Source organism: Leptosomus discolor, chromosome 6, assembly GCF_034619465.1.
Source record: "Leptosomus discolor isolate bLepDis1 chromosome 6, bLepDis1.hap2, whole genome shotgun sequence".
Lineage (NCBI taxonomy): Eukaryota > Metazoa > Chordata > Aves > Leptosomiformes > Leptosomidae > Leptosomus > Leptosomus discolor.
In genome coordinates this window covers 46,126,766-46,151,957 of record NC_141396.1, presented here as the reverse complement: position 1 = coordinate 46,151,957, position 25,192 = coordinate 46,126,766, and the positions used below count along the sequence as shown (strand labels likewise).

The 25,192-nt window shown below is 36.7% G+C and overlaps 1 protein-coding gene across 1 annotated transcript in view; it reads right to left on the bottom strand.

Annotated features, from left to right (window-relative positions):
- Window positions 1-25,192, bottom strand: part of MALRD1 (MAM and LDL receptor class A domain containing 1) — a 268,374-nt gene that overhangs the window by 29,686 nt on the left and 213,496 nt on the right. The window contains exons 35-36 of the mRNA XM_086467325.1: window positions 22,153-22,278; window positions 20,437-20,503 (exon numbers count right to left, since the gene is read on the bottom strand). Coding sequence (XP_086323451.1) covers window positions 20,437-20,503; window positions 22,153-22,278 — 193 coding nt within the window. The remainder of the gene's footprint in view (window positions 1-20,436; window positions 20,504-22,152; window positions 22,279-25,192) is intronic.

Genomic DNA, 25,192 nt, shown 5'->3' with positions numbered 1-25,192 from the left:
CAATGCCTATTTTTTTTACTCTTAGGTCTTACACGGTAAGGAACAAATACTAACCAAGCTGGCATAAAACAATATTTTGCCAATATTTACACCTATGTCATCTTATTGTCCTTAATGTGCTACGTACAACTTAATTTTTAGCTCTTCAGGCAATCTACCTCCACCTCTGTCATTGACATTGCCCTATTTCGGTTATTAATCAAACACATCCTGCTCTTAGTTAAAGGTCTTACAAATGTTTTCAGAGATCACTCAGAGCTCCACCAGTTTAGAAACAAATCTGCATGTTCCCTCAAGAGAGATTTCACTCCTGCACTGCTTGGTCCTTGCATCTCCTTCCAGATTCCTCATCCTACCTAAGCTTAACTGAGCAAGATGAGTACAGAGTCCTCAGCGCTTTGCTCAGCCTGACCTGATAAAAGGTTAAATTAAGTGATTTGTAGGACAATGAATAACTTCCATTTGAGAAGAAATGTTCTTTGGAATAGATCAAAGAACAAATTTTTGCTCAGGCCTCAAGCATACACATGACTGAGGCCCTCGCTGCCCTGGTCCTGCCCCCGCCCCAAGCTTTTTAACTAACTCTAAAATAACTGACAGAATCGAAAATCAAAGACTGAACTCTAATCTTAAATACATTAAAATAAAAACAAAATTATTTGTTTCTCACCTGCTTATAATAAGTAAGAATTGTAAGTGGCAGTACTTAAGGAATAACATTTTGGGATGCTGTACAGCAATTCTCAAAGTTTGGTTTGTAAATATGTTTATAATACTCTATGGACATATAAATTTTCTCCTTTAAGCAGTTAAAGTTATGGCAGAGTTCCATTACAAGGAATTCAATTCAGGATCTTTTGCTCAAATATCCGGGAGAGAAAGGAATGTTTATAATCCTCTTTTATGTTCAAAGATTTACTTTGAAGGTCAGCAGTTAGATGGGGATATAATCACAAACATTAGAGCAGTTAGGATTTCTGAAAATGGAAAGACAGAAGAGTAATAGTGTTGTCCACCCATAACAGGCTGCAGATCATAATCTTTTCTGAGCCCCTTTGCTTGATTTGCTTTGGAATTCCAGTGGGAAAAAAAATAAATCTTTCCTGATATTTTATATTTTGGACAGACGGTAAATACCACAACACTATTTTGTAGGATATTTCTACAGAGGATCTTACTAAGAAAAAGTAGTGAGGAAGCAAAGCAAACTTACCAACCAAAAACAAAATAATGAGTTGTTCTAAATACAAATGAAAAATAATACCTGTGTTACTGGTTTCACGTAATAGACACTTGGTTGGTATTACTTTAGAAAAAAGATGTTTCATGCTGGATCTGAAGAAACGTCAATATCACGAAATTAAGACTACCACAAAATAAGACTATAAAAAAATAGTTATAGTCAATCATACAACAGATATATCCTGCCCAATTTATGGAGTGAATGTTGATGTAAGGTTGGCTGGCTTTTTCACTTTACACTTCCAGATGGAGATAAGAACATTTACATCAGCTGAAAAATTGGTTCAGTTATTACTGTGGTGTTACTTACTACTATGAACTCCTTCTAGTGTTCAAGAATGAAGATAGAAATATAAACTTATGGGGCCAAAGTATTGACAAGAGTGGGAACAGGATTTGTTGCAGGCATGTACAAATTGTAGAACTTGTATGAACATCAGTGAAAGATCTACCCAGTTTTGTAAACCAAGTGCTGAACTTTGGTTTTTATTTCACTGTTGCAATGTTGCTGGTATCTGAGACTATCCTCTCAGTCTTTTCTTGAAGAGTTAAGGCTTAACACGACATCAACACTTGGTGTTCATGTGAATAACCCTTTGTATTAATTTATTTACTCTTTATGTTAATTTTTTCCTGAGCATTTAATGCTGCTTTGGCTCATCCCTAAGCAGTTCCATTCCAGATCTTCTTTTATTTCTTCCTCAAGAAAGAAACTTTGAGCACTTACTTTCCATGAGGATTCAATAAAAACAGCCTTCCTGCTGCTCTGGTCACCCACATAGCAAAAAGGAAGTTAAACTGTTTGTTAACATATCTTTTATGGTTTGGGTCTGAGCCTTTGCTCTTGAGTCTGCTGCCAGAAGTCGGACTTGCACAGACAATACTTTGTGGGTGGTGACTTCACTGGGAATCAAGAGCCAAGAATTGGAACAATGTCCTGTGTGCCATATTTGTGGTGATTAGGAAAGCATTACTGGATCCACACTTTTAAAGTTACAGCAGATGTGTTTATTTTGTGGTAACCATACAGTGGAAGAAAGCTGTTCTCTGGCCCCTAGATCCCAGCTTAGGTAATCATAAGGAAGGTTAGCAAATGCAGTATTTTTCTCATGACATTTCATAAACATGGAGTTTCAAAATGAATGTGGATAGAAAGACCAATAATCCTGCCATCCCTTGTGATCTGCATAGAATTGTGGTTTGCCTGAACTGCCTGAAAGCTCAGGGTAATTATTTGGAAAGATTGTCACTGTTTAGAGAGCTAACATATCTGTATCAATTCCTATCTCACCCTTGCATTCTTTGTATCAAGATTCATCTGTACTTTCCATTCATTGCTAACAGATATGTAAGGTCTATCCTAGATCCAGATATGGTATTTCTATTAATAACCATTGATACTTCCCTACAAGTTCAGTTCACAGTCAGCTCTAAGGAAGCAGAAATGGACACATAAAACACAGAAGCAGTAAGCAGAAATTAAGGATGTACAGATAGAGATTGTTTAGCCTAAGAATATCTGATTTACTCCTGCATGTACTATGTGACATTAAACACAAAGGTAAAAGCTTCAGTGAAAGTTGAACAGTGATTCCAGGCAGAGTAAGTCATTCCAGTTTCACTTTAGTACATTACTGAAATTAATCTTTACTGAAGATTCTTAACCAGAGTCTGGTACTTTATTTCTGAAGTCTGGCAGAGTTTATTCATCAAACTGTTATGTACATTCATCATTACCTTACTCTGATGCTAGTCTTCCAGAAGCCTCAGTAACATTAAAAATAAATAGCAGAAGTGTTATTTTTTTATATAATATATACAACAAATATATAATAAATTATTAATTTGGTTTTCAACTTCTTAAAATAAGCGCATAAGAAAAACCAAGTTCTGCAAGAACCCATATTATGCTTCCACATTTTTAGAACAGTATTGTTTTTTTTCAGAAGCTGTTTTACTGGCTTCTTAGGGTGCTCAGAAGTCTCTAAGAGCAAGCAGAACTTTAATGTTTATATACCTAAAATTTGCTATTGCAGTTCCTGCATTTGTTTTTATATTGTTCCCTCTTCATCAAAGCAAACAAAACTCCAAAGAGTCCCTGTCATGAAGAGCTTGAAATAAACACACCAGAAGGGCCGGAGAAGAGGGAGTACTCTTAGAAGCTCATTACTGATGAAGTGAGTCACAAAGAGGAAAAGGGTGAACTTTATTAATACTTAAGTGATATTGCATCAAAAAGCCTCTTGAAAGTAGGTAGAATATGGGCTTTTCAATTGTTTGTGTGCTTTGGAAGACCTCATAATAAGGGAGCTGCATATGCTGAGCTCAGAAATCCTCAATTCCAGAACTGTACTTTATTCCTGGGACTAGTTTTATACCCTCACAGAAGCAGAATGAATGAATGTGCACAGTAAGTGCTCAGATGCTCAAGCACTTTTGTCTGTGGTCTTAGATTTTTACTTCAAAAATTTGTTTTTTGAAGGTCCAGATTTCTTTCCTGCCAGGCTTCATAAATCTGTGCCTGAAACTGCTGCTTGAACTGCCCTAGAAATAACAACTGCAAAAAAAAAAATTCCACGTTGGTTCTTTGTTGCAGAAGAGTGAAATTAGTCATGAGGAATGCACACACTGGCACTGCTCTGAATACTTAGATTCAATAAATCAACAAAAAAAAAAGTTTTACAATTTTTCTGTACTTCCCATTTGATTCATGATGCCAGAATATGAGCCACAGGGAAAGAGTCTTCTGACAGCATTTGTATTTTGGAAACATTAGAAGGGAGACTGTTTTGGGATACTAGCTGGAAATACTTTGTAATGAGGACACACTTCATTCACAAGAAGGAAAATTATTTTTCAGATGTTGGAAAAGTACTCCACCTCCTGAGAACCTCTTCCCTTCATCATGTAACATATACATGTTTCTGATGCGTTTGTACACTTATAGTCCAGGCTTGTACTAAGAACAGTGAATCTTAACTGGAAACTTGCTTAAATTTTATAACCAAAATACCCCTAGAAAGGTACAATCTAAGAATGAAGATCAGTGCTCTTCTTTTCTAAATATTCCAAAGATATTGGCTAGGTCAGGTGGGATTTTCCCTCAAAAATAACTTTGTAGGCACTTTTCTGACTAGACAGCTTTTTGCAGTCTATTTTGTTAAAATTTCTGCTTTTCACCAGGAAACTTAGTATTTGTTATTCTAGTAAAAAAAAGATTCCTTATCTTGAGAGTTTGAGCAAGAATAACACTATTCTCACTTTCATTACCATGTCCTTGAGGGGTGGGAGAGGTGAAAGGAGAAAAAAGGGATCAAGCTTCTATGCTAATTTTTAATTCCATGATGTAACATTTAGCAAAGTCTAAGCCAATTAGAATTTACAGAGTTAAGGTAAAATCTACCTGTCTATTTAAAAAATAATATTATATCCCTAGTACCCTATAAGTTGCATGCAAATTGTTCTTCCCCCACTTCTAAATGAAAAGAAAAAGATACAAATGAATTAGTGTTTAGCCTGTGTCATTAACAAAGGTTTTGATTGGGCTTTATGTTTGTTTGTTTTGTTTTTTTTTCCCCAGAGACCTTGTGAACTATAAATTATTTTCTTGAACTAGCCTGAAAAAGGGGCAAGTTTTAATTTTGATTACTATTGCACCACATATGTGCTTCTGAAATATCAGCAGAGCTTCAAATGTTGCAGTCTAGGCTGCCTTTACAAGAGAATTTTACAGCTCACTGCTGTGTGTTTTTTAGGGAATACTTGTACATTCTTCACAGTTATAAGAAAAAATATTCAAATAAAGATGGCCTTGAAAATTTACCAAAGTATTTGTTCCAGCTTTTGTATGTCAATACCAGCTGCAAGGACTTCATACTACTGGAACAAAATAGGTTATTAAAAAAAGAAGGCTAGAGACTGAAGATGAAAAAGTTGTAAAAGAAGCTCAAATATCAAAGGCAAGATTATTGTACTATGCTTTGATTCCCTGGGTTTATAGGGAAAGCAAACGCCTAATTCCTTCCTGTGCTTAGTCCTTGTTTCATGCACATTTAGAATGAAGTTATTTTGAAAGTGATACCTGCTTTCCATTCAGTTAAGTGTAAAGAGTTTCGTCAAATTGTGCTCTAAACTTTGACAAGGATGCAGAAACCTGTTGAAACATAGACAATCTAGTGTCATTGTTGTGCGCTGGGCAGGAGACAGCTTATACGGTCCCTATTACACCCTGGATTAGCAACCAATATTTGAAGTATATTCAGATTACACATGCTGAATGAAGAATGATATGAATATGGAATCATATGAATGATATGCAAATAAATTATGAAGGCTTTGAAAGCAGGGTCAATAATTAACATTTGGTGCAATAAGAAAGAGGGAGCAGAGATGCAAGAAGAAGAATGTGGTCAAAATAATGGTCGCAAGAATCTTCTCTGCAACTGCTTTCTGAGGAAGATCAGCCTAAAAACCTTGTGGTCATCCAAGCAAGGAGGGACTTTGCTGCAGTAACCAAGATGTGTGACGATGACAGCTTGGGCAAGAAATTTTGCTAGATATGACAGGCAAGAATGCAACTTAAAGTAAGAGATAGAGAAAGAATGTGCAAGGTACAGATACAACCTGCCTGTAGGTATTAGGAGAAGTTTAGAGTGTAGAATTGTAGAGTCGCTCTGGGTGATTAAGGAAAAGATTTTCTGGAGGACTTTTTCACAAGAATAAAACTCGGGTGACATTGACCTTGTGGTGGGTATAGACAGCATAGAGAAAGCTGATTAGATCTTCACCATATTTTTAACATATACAAAGGTTCTGCAGTATGTAAAATACATATATAGAGACAGAAATAAAATACTGCAAGGTCCACTGTCAGTGTCACATCATGACATCTATGTCTACATGTAGGCTGTACCAGCGGCTAAACTATAACAGTTATTCTATCACCCAATGACACACACCCCCCACCCCCCTTCCCCCAAACCAGCTGAGAAGGGGAATCAGGAAAAGGAAAAAAAAAGGAAAGAAGATCCAAAGGTTGAAGCAAGGACAGATTTAATGAAACAGCAAAACAAATAAATCACAAAGTTATACTCAGCCTAGAATGTCTGGCCATCACAGTCCTCAGGAGCAGGAGAAGAAAGAAAGAGGATAAGCAGAAGGAACCCAAGGAGGAACTGCAGGAGAAACTCCATCCAGAACTCACCCAGGAACTCCTCTCTTTCTTAGCAAACCTTCCCCCTTTATAATGACCATGACATGATGGTATGGGCTGCACCTGTAGCTCGCTCAGGTCAGCTGCCATGGCTAACAGCCTGCCTAGCATGGCTGGCCCAGGATTCTATCTCCGACAAACCAGGACACACCTATTAAAGTCTTAGTTTGGCCTTACTGTATGATATATTAATGACAATACAAATAAATATATTTAATTAAATATAATTTAATTTTAAAAAATAAGAAAGGGTAATTTGATAATTTATCAATTTCTATGTTATATTTAAATGCACAGTTGTGTTGTACATTCCCGTCTTGAAATGTGATGTTCATTGTTCTGTAGCAGTATGATTTTTGTAGGTCAGAATAAAGCATCAGGTGTATCAATAACTTCTGCGTTTACAGTGACTTCTATCTTGCTGTCTGTAGTAACAGCATACTGAAAAGTATTCTAAAGGCACAAAGCATTAGAAAAATAGCTGTAGAAGCATTATATATATTCTTATATAGAGAGATATAAAAGCTAAATGAAGTATACTTACTATACTTGTATAATCTAGTTTGCTATTGGTTACACAGCTCTTTGCACATTTTTAGCTTTCCTCTACTATCTTATGATCTATCAGAAAAAAATTCTCAGCTACTTATATTAAGTAAAACATTCTTGCTCTGTGGCTTTTTGCTGGTCTTATTACAAAAAACATACTGATAGACTTTACTGATAGCATAAGGGAAGCCCTGACAAACGGAGAAAAATTGGGTAAGTTACCTATTAAAACACTAGAACTGTAATAATGAATAGCTGGTGTGTAGCCTCAAAATATATTCTGTCAAATTGTCTCACCTTCACCTCCAGAAGCAAAAGGCATGGGAAGATAATCTCTGTGGATTTGTATGACATGTAAACAAAATATTTTCCACACACTAAAATATTAAAGAAGTTTTAGGAGATCTTTCTTCCATTTTCTGAAGTCCCAAATAAATTTCAGATTAATAACTTATTAATTTACAGAAGGTAAAAAGAAAAGAAAAACAAATAAAGGCTTTTTTCCACCTATTGAAGGCTGTAAATAACCTATGGTTAAAAAACTCCTGCTGGCCTATTTTCTAATTTTTTTTAATAGACTACAATACAAATCAAACCATGCACTTTAGTTCACCTGATAAAAATCAGTGGTTTGCAAGAGAGTACCTAAAATCTGAAAATAAAGTTACCAGCAGAGAAATAACTATTTATAAACTCAAATTCTACTCTGTGAAAAACAAGTATTAGAATATTCAGCTCTATGTAATACTTCTTAAAAAATGTTTTGTTCAGCTCCTAGTCATGCAAAGCTGCACTATCATTAGCTTGTGTAGGAAACTCAAGCATGCGAGGACTGCATAATACAGGCTCCATTTAACTGTAGGTAGTGATCTTGTTAGCTTCATTTTATATCCCTAAGCAATTTTTTTTTTTTATTTGCACAACTTTCGCCACCAAACTCAGTTGAGCAGGCATTTCATCAGCAGAAAACACAATCGTTAGTAAGGATGCATGGCAAAAGGATTAAAGTACAAAATTGAAAAGTTCTAAGTGGAAACAAGGAATGTCATAAAGCAATAAAAATAATTTTCTAATATACTAAGTTAATGACCCAGAGCTTAAACATATTTAATGTTAGAATTTAGACAATCCTTACCGTATAATCTCACCTAGCACTTACATTCAAGAAGCCATCGTCACATAACGTTGGCTCCAATACTGTTTTCTTTTCCAGCAATGACACTTGTCGAGGATTAGCCTAGGTGCAATGCATGTGTTTATGCACAACTGATACCTGAAATCCATCCAAGGAATTTATATACAGCTTCCAAGGTGCTCTAGGTATGTACCAAACTAGAGATAAAAACAGAGAAGGCAGTTTGGGCTTGTTGGCAGTCCTGTCTCACTGACCACAGAGAGAATCAGTTTTGGCTTCCACGTGGCTGCACAGAGGGTGAGTTAAGGCACAGTTTAGGTCAGCATAGCTAAGAAGCCATATGATAATTTGTTATCTGGTCTGCTGATACAAAAGCACACATACTGCAAATAAACAAAGACTAAGATAAAATATCACGTGTCCTGCCCAATTAGTTTTCTCATCCACAGGGAAATAATTAACTTCAATCCAAACCTTTCTCACCTCCACCATTCAAAAACAAACAAGCAAAATCTCAGACTCCTGCAGTGTACAGAATTCTGAAGCCTAGCTTGATGACTGATGTTGTATTTGGTTTACGTGGCAAGGTTTTGGTAGTGGAGGGGGCTACAGGGGTGGCTTCTGTGAGGAAGCACCAGAAGCTTCACCCATGTCCGATAAAGCCAATGCCAGCCAGTTTCAAGACAGATCTGCTGCTGGCCAAGGCCAAGCCAATCAGCAATGGTGGTAGCGCCCCTGGGATAATGTATTTCAGAAGTGGGAAAAAAATCTGTGTAATGGCAACTGAAGAGAGGAGTGAGAATACTTGAGGGAAACAACTCTGCAGACACCCAGGTCAGTGAAGAAGAAGGGGGAGAAGGTGCTCCAGGCCCTGGAGCAGAGATTCTCCTGCAGCCCATGGTGAAGACCATAGCGAGGCAGGCTGTTCCCCTGCAGCCCGTGGAGGTCCATGGTGGAGCAGATACTCACCTGCACCCCATGGAGGACCCCACACTGGAGTAGGTGGGTGACAGAAGCAGGCTGTGACCCTGTGGGAAGCCCGCGCTGCAGGAGGCTCCTGGCAGGACTTGTGACCCCGTGGAGAGAGGAACCCATGCTGAAACAGGTTTGTTGGCAGGACTTATGACCCCATGAGTGACCCACGCTAGAGCTGTCTGTTCCTGAAGGACTGCACCCAGTGGCAGGGACACATGTTAAAGCTGTTGGTGAAGATCTGCATCCCATGGGAACGAATTCATAGTAGCTCTGCAGAGAGGGACCTGGGAGTTTTGGGGGATAATGGGATGACCGTGAATCAGCAATGTGCTCTTGTGGCCAAGAAGGCCAACGGCATCCTGGGTTGCGTTAAGAAGAGAATGGCCAGCAGGATGAGGGAGGTCATCCTCCCATTCTACTCTGCCCTGGTAAGGCTACACCTGGAATACCATGTCCAATTCTGGGCCCCCAGTTCAAGAAGGGCAAGGAACTACTGGAGAGAGTCCAGCAGAGGGCTACAAAGATGATGAGGGGGCTGGAGCATCTCTGCTACGAGGAGAGGCTGAGAGACTTGGGGTTCTTTAGTTTCGAGAAGAGAAGACTAAGAAGGGATCTTATCAACACTTATAAATATCTAAACGGCGGGTGTCAAGAGGATGGGGCCAGGCTCTTTTTAGTGGCACCCAGTGACAGGACAAGGGGCAATGGGCACAAATTGGAGCACAGGAAGTTCCACCTCAACATGAGGAAAAACTTCTTTACATTAAGGGAGGCAGAGCACCGGAACAGGCTGCCCAGAGAAGTTGCAGAGTGTCCTTCTCTGGAGATATCCAAAACCTGCCTGGACACAATTCTGTGTAACCTGCTCTAGGCTAACCTGCTTTGGTGGGGCAGTTGGACCAGATGATCTCCAGAAGTTCCTTCCAACTCCCACCATTCTGTGATTCTGTGACTCATGTTGGAGAAGTTCATGGAGGACTGTCTCCCGTGGGAGGGACACCACACTGGAGCAGGGGAAGAGTGTGAGAAGTCCTTCCCCTGTAGAAGGAGCGGCAGAGACAGCGTGTGATGAAACTGACCCCAACCCCCATTACCATCCCCCTGCGCTGCTTGGGAGGAGGAGGTAGAGAAATCAGGAATAAAGTTAAGCACAAGAAGAAGGGAAGGGTGAGTGGAAGGTGTCCAAGATTTGGTTTTATTTCTCATTACCCTACTCTGATTTGATTTGTAATAAGTTAAACTAATTGCCCCAAGTCGAGTCTGTTTTGCCCACGAGAGGAGTCAGTGAGTGATCTCGTCCTTATCTCCATCCATGAGCCTTCTGTGGTATTTCCTCTCTCCTGTTGAGCTGAAAAGGGGAGTGATAGAGTGGCTTTGGTGGGCACGTGGCATTCAGCCAGAGTCAACCCAGGACAGATGTTTATTCCTGCAGTAACAGGTGTTGAGATCTATTCTGTAACTCTTGCATGAACCATGTTAATTTGACAGACTTTAAAGGATATTTCAAAGTTCACATACATCTTACAATTCAATATATATTTTTAAAAGAAAAATATTTCTGTACATTGGAAATATGACTTGCAGACTGGATGCAGACAAAATTATTTTAGCTTAAAAGTGTATGTACTTTTCCCTTAAAGTACATAAACAGTCTGCGTGGGAATAGCACATAGTTACTGCTTCGCACTTAGAGATGTAGCCTAGTAGCTGATTAGAGCAATAACGAACATGAAAAGATCTTCCCAAGCATTGAGAAAAATCCCCTATGTTTGTATGTGTGTTTAAAATTAAAATGCATGGAGCTTTCCAGATCAGTCAACACTGCAAAAGCTGGCAAGAAAAGTTCAAAAGTTCTTAATTTAGTAGAATTTGCTGCTTTTAGGTAATCCCTTAGCCACCTAGCAACAGCACAAAGGGTATAATTCTTGGAGACTTAAATTCATGCTAGCTGAATAGGAGGGAAAATTGCAAGATAGCTTGAGGACACTGTGACACCAAGGTGTCTAGTGGGACAGACTGAGTAGGCCACATATCAGGATGTAGTTAATACAGAATAGAAGATATGTCTTTCTTGCACAATTTATGCAATAACACAGATTCTCAAACACAGATCTCCACCATCCGCTCCTACTGACATGCTTCATAGTATACACATTTTTTTGTAACTTTTATGATATATTTTGTATTGTACTAGACATACCCAACCAGTAGCCTCCACGTACCTGCTACAGAGAGGGCTCTAGTGCTGAGCTGATCCTAGACAATGAAGTTTCGATATGCAGACACACAGCTGTAATCTGAGGGTATGAGAATACTGGTTTTCATACCAAGTACTGTCTTTTACTTTCATATAAATCCAGGAAGACCGAGTTGGAAAGAATATTGTTACTCAGGTAAGTAAGAAAATCTGAACCGAGACTGTATTAATTATTGTTTGATTTCATATAATCCAAATGATGTAGAGTAATTTATGTGCCTATAAATATACACCCAAATATGTTTTTAAGTTTCTGTGAGCAGAAGACAGCTTCATGAATGTGAAGGAGAGGGGGCTGTAGTACAATAATCTTTGCAAGCCTTGTATTTATACTTCTCTTATTGGTATGTAATACTTCAATTGTTTTCTATTTCTCTCTCTTTTGTAAAGTATTTATTATTTTACAGCTATTCCTTCCCAGTTTGAACAAAACAGAACAAAAAAATGTTGTGATTTAAAGCTTTTCATCTGTGTTTCCCATTCTTCAGCATCTGGAGTTCGTAGGAGTAACCCTTCTGGGAACCCTCCATACTTTGGAAAACATCCCATATCCGACATTAGTTAACATTCTCCCACATAAAAATCTGTCATCACTCAACAAGCGTCCTCTTCTACAGATATACTTCTCAGATCCTAAGGTTGTCCCTATTGTAGACAAACCTATGTCCTGAATTTTAAATGTAATAATGTTTATGGTTCTGTAATATGTAAGTCATATAAAGATGAAGGTGCACTGCACTTAATACTAATAAAAATCTCACTGTGGTTTCCTACACTTTGTAATTACCTCGTTTCGCTTTGACTCTTTTTAAAGAGTGAATTGAAAATCAGAATAGAAATATAGGATATTTATCAGAGAGGTTGAATGCTTTTAGCATCTTAAGCACTACTGATACTAAATTTTGTAGGGAGAGGAAATCCAACTGAGGAGAATTTTTTTCCCGTAAGTATGCTGATATGCCCAAGTAATTTTCACTGTATCTGCTAAACTATGCTTACTTGCCTATACTCTTCTCAATATTATTAAGTATCTTCATATTAAAACATCAATTATTTTGATCAGATTCTAAATGTAATTCTCACTTTGGTCTTGAGAGTTGTAGTAAGGTTGGTAATGTACTAAATTTCACCTTTTAAAGGGAAACATGCAGTTACTTTTATTCCCAAAGCTGTTAGCTCCTCTCAGTTCCAAAATCTTGCAATGAAAGGTTGTACACAATGTTCATCAGGCTCTATGATTTAGAAGTTGTCCCAGAAATTCCTTGCTTATTTTCTATATGGGTAAAAACCTCCCCATTCAGCAAAAATGTCATAAAGAGTCAATTTGAAAATATCTAGGTTACGGTTTACTTTCCAGCATGACCAATGGGTTGTACCTAAACTACATCTTTCCATTATAAGTGCTATTCAGATTCTAGCAATGGGTCTTCAAGAGAGGTTTTCTCTGTTTGTCAGAGTAATATTTCACCTCAGAAAGACAGAGAAAGACTATAAGCTACTTTGATCATTTCCAGTTTTACAGATATCTTGAGCTTTAGTTTTCCCTATTTTCCCTACAAAAAAGATCAAAACCCAAGAGTTACGTGAGAAAGTCTGATTTACATTTGAATCAGGTGCTAGAGATTTCTCAAAAACATTATCAGAAACATTTGTTGTGAAACCAAAATTTGGATCCCTTCAGTCGTATTTATTTGAGTAACACATCTGGCTTTCAATTACCTGCAGTCAAACTTTAACAGTACATCAAGACAACCATGTTTTAGTTTTAGAATAAAGAACAGATTCCTTCTGAACTCGTTGGATTCAGCAACCAACTGATTCAGACCACTCACAAGTGAACTTTACAGGATGTTGCTGCCTCATTGGAGATGGTGGCAAACTGCCGTACATATTTGATTAGGTTTGACTGAGATAAATGTTTGGGGTTTTTTCATCATTTCTAGGAGCTGCAAACTGCATGAAGCAGCTGGCTCCGGTGTGATAAGAAACTGACCTCAGGATTATTCTATTATCTACAAAGAGGAGGAAGAAGAGCAAAGGTCGAAGTAACTGCTTCTGAGTAGAAAAAGATAACCAGTGTATCCATTTGTAGAGAAATAATTGATAATTTGCTCAATGGAAAGGTTCACACTAGATAAAACTGATTTGGTCAAACGTATTTACTTTGAAGTCACTTGGTACAAGTTAGGGGGGAAATTGTTAGACAAATTTGGCATATTTCTTTCATTATGGAGGATCAATATTTCCTGAATTCTCATATATGAAGAATTCAATGGATTTTACAATATTTTTTTCAGTCTGTCTATGTTGTGAAATGATTGCTGAAAGCCCTGTGAGTATGTGATCAGCAGCAAAATCAAAAGCTGTTTCATTCCAACTATTACAAAATAGGCCAAATGCATAAGCTTTCTGAATTCATGATTCTGTCACAATGCACCATAATCCCTAGTGTTTGGGGTGGGGGGAGAATGCATGCAGGTCATTTGATGTATACCATGACCTGAAGGGAAATCAGTACTCTGGTTCTGCACAACAGAAGTCTTCTAGCATTATTGTTCTGATATCCTGAAGATAGATAAGGAGTCACCATTTGAGTCGACTAAATGCCACAGCCAGGTTCAGTGGGAAACAAAATACCTCAATATAGAGATCCAGACTGTTGAAGGAAATATGCAGTTTGGATAGAGAAATAATGACATAGGTTGGTCCAAGGCTTGTTCAGGGAATGCTAAAAGACAGTGTACAAGTTTCAGAAATACTTTAGGCTCTAAAAGAAGGGCATTATACTTAGATTATGCATGTGATGATTCTTGTGTGACAGTTGTCTTCCTAATGCAGGGAAAAAGAATGAAAACATTAATTAGTAATACTTGAACGTATAAAAAGCCACAATTCTCCAGGTGAGCTCAACAGACCATTTCATATGACTGGCAAATGCAAATAGAAAAGGTGTGAACATTAAAAAAATTATTTTTCATTTGAAACCCTTAAGAAAAAAAATCACTATGCAATTGTTTTACTAAAAAAGATTCTAGTATCAGCAAGCATGTGTGAAATTTTATTAGGACCCAGTTCTGTCTGGGTTGCATATCCGTGTGTTTATGCAGCTCCAATTACTGCTTTTTTATGAAATGGATTCAAAAGGCTACTGAGGAGTTCGATTCCCTCTGATGCTTAGTGTTTTCTTATCTCATACATATTCTCAACAACATCATGTTTGGCTTTTTTGAAAAAGGCTATGATATTAGAAACATGAAAAGCCAAAAAGATATTGTATCACAAGCAGGCACCTTGATTTAATGGAATTTTTCTGAATAAGGAAGTATAAGAGTAAACAGAAAACAATATCTGAAATACAAACTTTAGGAGTTTTCTATGAGCAAATTTTTAAAGGTTTCCATCAATATATTGTATACTTTCTTTCACAACAAGCTGTGTCTCATTTATTCTGGAGAACAGAGACATTCACTTGTGTTCCCATTCTCAATTTTACCCAATTCATTCAAACTGAATTTGTTATTTTAATTGCCTCATCAATATTTTTCAGATGGTGCTTGGGTAATGGAAAGATATGAAAAAAACCTTCTTTATCCTAGCTATGTAGTTTTCTATATATGTCTCCACAAAAAAACAAGTCTTTGTCTTAATTTCCCAGAGGCCAAATCTTAGCATAACATTCCTTTCCAATGTCTTATCTTTTCGACTGCTCATCATGGCTTTTGTTTTCGCTCATGGTTACATCTTTGTTCCATTCCTTCTCTATATGCAATTGCTTTTGCATGACTACTACTTTCTTGGGTAGATATATAGGCTCTGTATAGCTTTATCAATTTACCTATGTCACACTTGTTCAGTAAATCAGAAAATTCTTAGGAAGGAAGTGAAATCAATATCAGTTTGCTTTGCTTCAACAGTTAATAATCTGCAGTGATTCAGCAGCTGCTACATCAGCAGTCCTCCCTGTGACTGGCATGGGAATCTCTGAGAGCGGCAGGACAAACAGCTGAAATGGAAACTGTCATCTTCTCCCTTTGTAAACTCTCTTTACTTATGAATTGCATGTGTCTATCTTGTCAGCCTCTAGGCTTTGTATTTCCATCAAATCACAGACCAGAGGCTTCCAAGTATTTTAATTTCTTAGGTGGGAATACTATTATTACTCTATTTTCATGACACATGGTGTGACATTAAAACAGTCCCCCCACTTTTAGTTTTTAAAAGATAACTACCACCATCGTTCCTCAAAAATCCAGTAAAACAGTGCATGTAAGAGTACATCCAAAGGGAAACATATTTAGAAACCCCCTCTACATTCGTCACTGGAAGACATTGCCCAGAGAGGATGTGGAATTTCGATCCTTTGCCACATACTTGACTGGAAAAGGCATTGAACAAGTCTACTGTGGCATTATTTAAAGTTGCATGCCACCTTCTAGGGCTTCTCCTCAAAAATGTATTGTGCCTACAAGAAGTCAGTATTTTGAAGGCAAAATCTGATTGTGAGAAAATGTCTCAACTACCAAAAAAGTAATTTTAAAAAAAATTTTTTTTTGGAATACTATTTGCTATTGTATCACTGAGGATAAAATACTTTATTTGTAAATTAAACCAGATCATTTGTGGTTATAATAATGATCTTATTTAAAAAATGAGGAGAGAAGTAAAAAATAGAGGCCCAAATAGCCTGTAGGTTTTCTAAGCAGCATAAGTAAAAATCCCCTCCTACCCTGTAAAATAAATTCTTTTCTAAAACATAAAAGGGAAAGTAATCTTTTTCACTTTTATCACATAAAGTAAACAAGATAATTAATTTTCTATACTTTGGGCCAAATCAGCATTTAGATACACAACTAGAAAGATAACCCTAATTAATTATCTATGTATAATGAGTCCTTGAAATTCTAATCTCCACAGCTCAGTTAGCTAGATGGTACATAGTCAATATAATTTAAAAACTGTTTAATGAAGATGTATTTCTAATTTATAACATGATTGTTTCATTACAGGCCAGTGAATGTGATTACATTTTCTACTTAAGGATAGAGCCTTTTTACAGTTAAGACATTAATAAAAACATTTTTATACTCTTTAGTATTTGTCAGTGTAACTGCTCTGAAATTTGGCGTATTACACAGAAAGGGTTTGTACAAAATAAAAGGAAAGGTAAGCACTATATTGTGTTTATTATATGTGAGTTTTAGGACATTTTAAATATGAATGTATTGTATTAATCTTGCCCAGCTGGTATGAGAGTTAAAATTACATATTATCAGCCTGGTAAATTTTTTTTTTTCTGTTCTCAGGGGTTTTTTTTTCAGCACTAGTACAATCTTTGAAGCCTCACCCTTCCTCTTCGGTGCATTACAAACATACTTTTCCCAGCTTGCTTGTTCTCATCAACACTCCTTCCCTGTGTTTCCAGAGGTTTGCGATTTCACTTTAAAAAACAAAAAACCAACCAACCAACCACCAGAAAACACTGGACAAACAATTGAGGAAATTACACATATAATCAAAGGAATAATCTTGAAACCAGACTACTGAAACTGCAAACATTCTAGCCATTATTGCTCAAATTATCATGATTTGCATGTGCAGCCACGGTCACCGACTGCTAGCACTAGTCACTTGGCTGCACACCCACTGCAGAAATGAACTCAGGACAAAGAGGAGTCACATTTTGTGAAATGAGAGTGGCCATAGCATTTCAGACTAAAGCTCCATCTAGTCTGGCAGCCAAAGAGAATACCCAAGAAGCAGTAAGAACAAGAAAAACATGTTTGATATGCACCCCATGTACTTTTCTGACCAAACAGGAGAAGCAAATGCAAATGGCTTTCAAATCTAACTCAGAGGTCAGAGAGGACAAGAACCGTCATCAAGCTGTTATGTTTCATTCAAGCAGGAAGCTAACCATCACCTGCAAAGAACCAGTGCTCTGCATTTGCTTGCAAACTCTCACTGAGAACATCTGCTACTGTATCAACAGTCACATTCTTAAATACTGTGGCCTCTCACTGATGTTACTACAATCATTATGTATCAGCTAAGAATAGCTGTTTTCAGTAGTATAAACAGGAACAACAGCAACCTGACATACCAATCCGGTTACCCATTCCAACACATATTGAAACTTTTTTTAGACTTGTATCCACTGTTCTTTTCCACCTGGTCTACAGATGTATCTTCATAGAGGGATGTCAGAGATCACCTTCACCCTTCTACCAATCTCACTTAGTTACATCTACTGAAAGACAGTCAGGTTAACATCCTACATACTCACTTTACATATCTAAGCCATACTAGTGCATACATATGCAAACATACAGGATGAAAGAAACTTGAGAAGTACTAAATGTATAAAATCTACTATCAACTTTCAATCTTTTCAAACAGTTGATTTCTTTTGCCTAAGCAGCTGCTGCAAATTCATTGTTCCCATGTTGACATATTAAACTACTTGGAGGAGTCTATACAGTTAGCCACTTCAACCACGTTGCATTAAACACACTGAAAAACTCTTCCCTTATCACCAACAAAAAGAGAGTGAGCGACTCGCTTTTTTTCTATCCATATACCTCAAACTAAGGTGAGATGAGCAGCATCTTCAGTTTTTATAGGAACGTGATAGAGCCTTGAATGAGATGAAGCTTTGAGACCTGTTCAGACATTTTGTTAAACCAATGTTCTCAGAGAGGCAAAGAGACTTTAACTTTCAGACTGAGGTTTCTTTTGTGGAAATTAGAACACAAGCATCTCAAGCAGAGGAAGGTCAGAATCCACTGCATAAGAAAAAATAACAATAAAAGGATATGTTAACAAATTTTCCCCTTGTCCGCTGTGTCACTGAAGAGTCTTAGTCAAACTCAGTGACTTTCAGGATCACTGTAATCTCCACACAATTACCTCTGGGTATCTAGGAAGACTCTCCTTCTCTGTGACAGGGCAGTATCTGTTCTCTGCTCTTTTCAGGGTTCTCACTGTCTGACAGGCTTCCTGCATTCTTACACACTCTGCTTTTTCTCCTGACCTACCCTGCAGTCTGGAAGAGCAGTTGCTCTCAAGAGAAGAAGATGCCTCCACCTATATCTATCATCCTTTCCTCAGGAATTTTAAGAGAACAAATAGGTGAAAAAATAGTGTCTTTTCCACATTAATTTATATAGTTTTCACTTTTTCCCCCTAGGCAGTGAAAACTGGGATACTTTTACATTTTTTGATCATTTAAGGTACATTTTTTTTTACATTTTTTTCTTTCTTTTCATAATGCTGACATGTGGGATTGTCAAAAATCATGCAGAAAAATATCTTAAAATTGTCTAACTCCCCTGTTATTATATGTATGAGTAATTCCTTCAAAAGATTATAAAGCCTTGAATGGTGCTGATATGGGACTGCTGATCTAGCTATTCCTTTTCTTCTCCATTTGCTGTTCTCCAGTCACATCCCTTACTCTCAGAGTTTTCAGAAAGCCTTCCACTATTGTAACATGCACTACTTTTCTTGTATTCTTGAACAGAGATGACCTATTTCCCCAGCACAAGCACATCCAGCTCTTGTAGTTATGTTAGCCCATCAGTTAGGTCATTTTCATTTCTGTGCCTTTGCTCCAATTACCTATATATTGTACCAGAATTCAGTATCGTGTTTCTTACTAAATGCTGAGGGGAAGTATCCTATTTACCATTTTACAATTCCAACTATCCTTCATTTCTGTGGATAAACAACACTTGCTAATTTGATTTCCTTTAATTTGCAAGTCCTCACATAAGGTCAATTTTTATAATTCTCTTGTGTCCTTAAAAATCTCAATTGCTCCCTCAGAGACTTGTCCCTGCAAGCAATTTTTGTGCTGATCAATGGTTTAATCTACCAATTGTAAACTCCCTGATTTTTCCAATCCCTTTGTTTTCTGCTGGCTATCCATCTGATTTCATCTGTAACCTTTCGCTGTGTTTTTTGTCCCTTTTCTCTCTTTCTGTGTCCCAGGAAGTTTTGAAACAGCCGCCTTAATGGAATTCCAAGCTTCTTGCAGAGACTATTCTCTATGCTATGACAGAGGAGATTCTTTGGGAAATCTGCAGGTAACTAACAGTGTTTTCTGAGAGCTAAATCAAAGTACTCAGTATGAAAGTGCCTGTATTTTCTGAGTATGTCATTTGTCACACTTCTTCAACCAGTAAAGGATAAACCTGTCTTGAAAGTTACAAATTCTGCAATAACTGAAATTTTGTCAGCAGGCTTGTTAATGTGAGTTTCCTAGAGACTAGGAGACAAACCTTAATGTCTGTTTTTGACTAAGATATATACTCTGATAAAACAGTCACTTCTTTAGTAATTTGGCAAACTCTTTGGCAAGATCCACTGAAGCACATGAAGGACAAAAGTATGAGAACATATAACATTGTGGTTTTTGCTCTTTAAAAAGCCTCCTGTAATTTCCCAGTGGGAAACAGAGTGATATCTTGTGTAAATGAATCCCTTCAGAGAGCCTGAGACACTTTCTAATGACTTGTACATTCCCCATCAGAAATGAATACATTATTTGTTATTCAGCATAGAGTATTTCCAGAAAAATATAAGCATACGTTTAACTCTTTGTTTGGCATAAGTGGAAAAACATTACCTTCTTTCTTCAAATATATGCAAAAAATAACATTATGACAGAAATACATCACAAGTTCAGGTACAGACGAGAACATGTCCTGCTCTAAATCCCATTCAAAGTACACAACATCTGCTGCATATAAGGCATCATTTTTCATAGAAGCATGTGTTGTTAAACGCTGACATGAAACAAGAGACATAGACAACTTAAAGTGTCAGGCCAACAGGTTGTCTCATGCAATGACAGATGAAAGTTACAGAAAATTCTATCTGATAAATAATATTCATCTCAAAATGTGGTTTAACTCAGCAATTGTAAATAAAAATAGTGCAGACATACAGAAACTTTTAAAAATACACTTCTACTGAACGTCATTTCTGTCCCTGGGGAACAAAACAGCTCTTTCAACAGCACCTTTTCCCAACTTCAAGCACACATCAATCTGGAATGAAACTTACTGGCATAACGGGATGTCATCTTTGATGATGCATCTTCCTCCATTTTTGCAGTATTCTTCAGGACAAACTGCAAACATGAAAGCAAAAATTATAAATTACATTCCCACCCCTTTTTGCCTGCCTTTCAAATGGCAGAATATTCACACCTGTCATTTTGGTGATTAGCAATTCCAAAAATTCTTCCTTTAGACCTTGACTTGGTGATACAAGTGTCAAGTCACAAATACATTATAGTCAGTGGGCTCCTCTTGAGCTTACAGAAATACTGGTACTTCACTTGAACAGGATTCTAATTTTTCTCAAGTCAGTTTCATTTGATTCCAGAAATGGAGTTTTTGCCACATACTTGATTTTCAAATGAGTAAGAATATATAACTTAAGAGACAAAAATATAACTGAACTTATATTTAATTAGCACCTAAGTATATTTGATTATTAATAGCTTTTACGTAGGGGTGATGAACAGACACTTACTCCTCTGTTACCAAACTTCTTATTAAAGATGTCCAGAACTTTTAACACTTAGAATCACATTCTCATAAGAACTAGACAAATCAGTCTTGAAAAGAGTAAAGGTTTTTAGGTAGAGTGGGTTGTCAGTGATACACTATTATCAACTTCTGACATCCCTTAACATGGATTTCCACATCATCACATTTAGTTTTACTGAAGTCTGGGTTTACATTGCTACAGCAAGAAAAACTCAAAATCAAAACCGAATGCTCTTTATCTTCTTTAGTAAGAAAATGCTCTTTATCTTCTTTAGTAAGAAAATAACTGGTGAAATGTAAATTAGACCTGAAGAATTTTGGATATATGCCACACAAAATTGTTTGATGAAGCATATAAACAGAACTATATAGTGTGGGCGCCACCAGTTTTAAGAAGAAATTTTGGAAAGTAAATTACTTACTTAAAAGACTTGTAATCTTAAAAGATTTGTAATTTACTGTCGTGAAAGTCTACTAGTTCATGTTCTATATTCTTCTACATTAAACTAATTTCTGAATATATTCCTTTTAATTTAAAATACCTGTTAGAAATCAAATTTACCAAGTATGTATCCTCTATGCATTGCAAAATTGGTAATTTTTGATGTTAAAGTATGATTTCTTCTCTCATGTTAAAAAAAAGTCCAATAAACATATATAATGAACACGATACTCATAGGCAAGTTTAAGTCCTAGACAAACCAGAGGATTCCTCCTACTGAGAAGTGGATGTAAAACTTTTTGTTTGTGAATAAACATTGAATATAATATAATGAATTATATTATTACAATAATATTATGTATGCACTGAGCTAAAACCAGTGCTATATATTTTATTTTCTGACCTGGATTTACATTACACTTGAAGAAAACCTCCCCAAAAAATCCTATTAACTCAGAAATGTGGGTTAACTTAAGTGGCTTATTCAATTGGCTAAAATCAGGAGAGTGCCTTGGTAGTATACTACAGAGGCTTTTGGTTTTGAACAATGTGTTTATACCTTAAGAAACACCCTTTGTGAAAACATTAACTAAGCATATTATTTCCCATCTTTTTCTCACTGTTTGATCTATGTTATACTTTCATCAGGAAAATTCATGCTTGATGTAATTTGATTAAGTTTAACAGAGAAAATTCAGTTAAGTTTGAGGACTGCTTAAAGATTCAGTTGGAAATTACTATATTTTGTTGTTTCAAATGGCATTTTCATGTAAAACTAAGTACCTGAACAGCTGGACTCATCAAGGCTGAAATCAATGCAGTCTGTGACACCATCACAACGCTGAGAGCTTGCTATACATTGATTAGTTGGTGCACATAACAAAGAACCGTTGAAACAATCTTTAATGGCTGAAACAAAAAGTAACATGACAGTTATTATCAGATATATTTCTTTTATTCACTGTTAAAAAACTACTAGAAAACTTGATTCATGCTGTAGTATATAAACTTGCATCTATGTGACCTCTACAAGCTTTCGTCTTCAAAGACATACAACTTTACTGTTGAGTAGATAAATAAGTAAACAAACACAGAGCACAGATGTTACAGAAGCTGCATCTTCCCATGTTGTATTTGCAAAGAAAGGAGAGCGCATTTACTTAAAACATTGACAGAGTAAGCTGCAAAAACCCAAGGAAAACCCGTAAAAAGATATCACAAAACATAATCAACTTTCATTCACAACTAATTTTAAAATGATGGGATTAATTGAAAACACTAATTGAAAAACTGCATTATATAGTTTTCTCCTGTTACAAGAGACCAAATAGGAAGAAGTAGAGAAATACTGAACTAAAAAATCTAAAATTGCCCACCTTCTTTATTCTTGGGCATTCAATTATATTATCTATGTTTGTCCAGAAGAATTAGGAGGGGTAAATCTTGTTGGAATCACATAAGCCTTCAGGTACTGAATTATTCCTGAGTCACTGATCTACAGGATGTACCTGGTGTTCCCTGCAGACTCCTGTAGGGTATAACACCATTTTGTCATTTTTTCTCACACAGCGTTCTCTTATGTTGCCTTAAACGATTGCGTTTTAAGGTGTTCTTTTAGGTAATTCAAGCTGACCTGTGTCACCACAAGACTAATGCAAATCAGAGGGAACTCTTCTGGCTCCATCAGAGTTGAATATAGTCACATTAGCTTGTGAGTTTGGGAGAAAGAATCTGGGAATATCAAAAATACCCATGCTGCATCTAAATTTCATAATACTTCCCTGCTGCTGGGTTCAAGACAGTGTACATGGCAATAAGCCTCCCAAGCTGGATGGCCAGGCTGCTGTAGAATATATTTGTTCCACTCTTAGATATAATTTAAATCACTGGCCTACATAGGCTGCAAGAGTATGCTAAATTTAAAATGCTGCAGTTCAATTTAGACCACAATAATGGAGGCAAATCTTGCCAGTTTTGATCTTGCCAGTCAACTCTTGCTAGTTTTGATATTCTTTCAGTAATACCAAATCACTCATGTGAGCAAGGGTTTGTGGGATCAAACCTTTTAATTACATGCACTGACCATTTACTAAAGTCTGCAGAAAAATCTGTAGAAGAATACTAGCAAATACAAAGGAGGAACTTGCTTCTGTCTCCAATTTCAAGTTGCCTTTACAAGAATTTAAAATTTCTGGCTGATTTTAAACTATCACTATACTGTTCTGCACATGTGTTTATATGAAAGTCTTTCCAACTGACCGAAGAAGTCTTGATATTGAAGAGGGAATTTGCTGGTCGTGACAGTAGGATAAAAGCAACACGAACAACAAAAATTTCCTTTTCTGATCTCCATTCCCTTGACCACTCAGTCTGGCAGAACAGATTGTGGCAGACTAAAAAACCCCACCAGATTACAGCATCACTCCATATTTGCAGTATATCCTAATATCTATTTCTTATGATCATCAGCTTTCCAGAAAGTAACTGACAGTCCCAAGCCCTCTGCTGCACTTCCCTAACCAAATCATAATGTCATAGTCATTTTGGTGTATCAGATCTAAATCCTGGACATCCTTTGCAATTTGGGGGATGACGTCCCAATGGTATTTGAACCAGTTTTATAAGTGGTCATTTGCATGCAAATACCCAGTCTGTAAATGTAATTACATGTTTGGACTAGGACTTCAACAGCAACAAAGCTGGAAATCTGACATAAAACATCTTTTTATGTGCTTTAGACCTTTTTTGCCTGCACATGAATTTTGACGATGCTGTAAATTATGTGGGTATATAGTATTACTTATGGTTTGTCATACGTATTATGACAAATACAGAGATTCAGTTCCTGAGCTCCAACTTGTGGTAAGAGCAAAAGTGTCATTTAGCCCTTTATTATTTCTCCTAGTCCTGGACTGGCTGCTGGACTCGTACCTGAGGTTAAAGCAGAAGAAATGTTGATTATTTTTGGTCCATTTCTTTCTATTGCTCATCAATGTGGTTTTGACATGTCCCTTTCCCTTGAACAAGCTTATGGCACAGCAATTTTTATACCACTTACAGAAGAAACACTCATAGCAACAGATCTGACTGCTGAACGCTTTACACAGATCCAGCATTTAAGACAGAAGGGGCAATGACACTAAGTTATGCATGCCAAGGTAAAGAATGTTAAGAGCACATTTAAAAAGAAAGTTTTTTCTCTTATTGCATTGAAACTAAAATTAATATTTCTTACTGTTAACAGTGTTACAAATACTCTCAAATTTCCCCAACTAGTTATTCTTTACTTTCACGAGACATCTTCAAGTGTCTTTGGGATAAAGACATTAAACGGAGGCATTAACAACAGTGAAGACACGAAAGTGAAAATACCAGCTATTCACCCATATTTTATTTTCCAGGTCCAAATTAAACTTGTAAAAAAGATAAAAATATCACAGCCCCTGTGAAAGCATATCATTTTAAATATTCACTAGGTATTTAAAACTTACCAGGACCATAACAAATACATTTTGGAGCACTACAGAGAACTGAGAAATAATTTTTTGGTCATTGCTATTAGGACTTCAGTTAAATGGTGTTGGGGTCTGTGGAAAAGTAATGTATACACCCCATTCATGCTAATACCTTTGTTTTACACCATTATTACTGGAATCAGGCAATTTGAAAAAAAAAATAAGAAATTAGATTAAACAGATGAGATAAAGTACCCTTTACTAAAATTGAGAGCAAGAAGAAGGCTGGCCAAGTAGAACATCTATAACTGGAAAACAGTTCCAAGATTTTCTTCTTAAAAGCAACAAATAATAAAATCCTCCACATT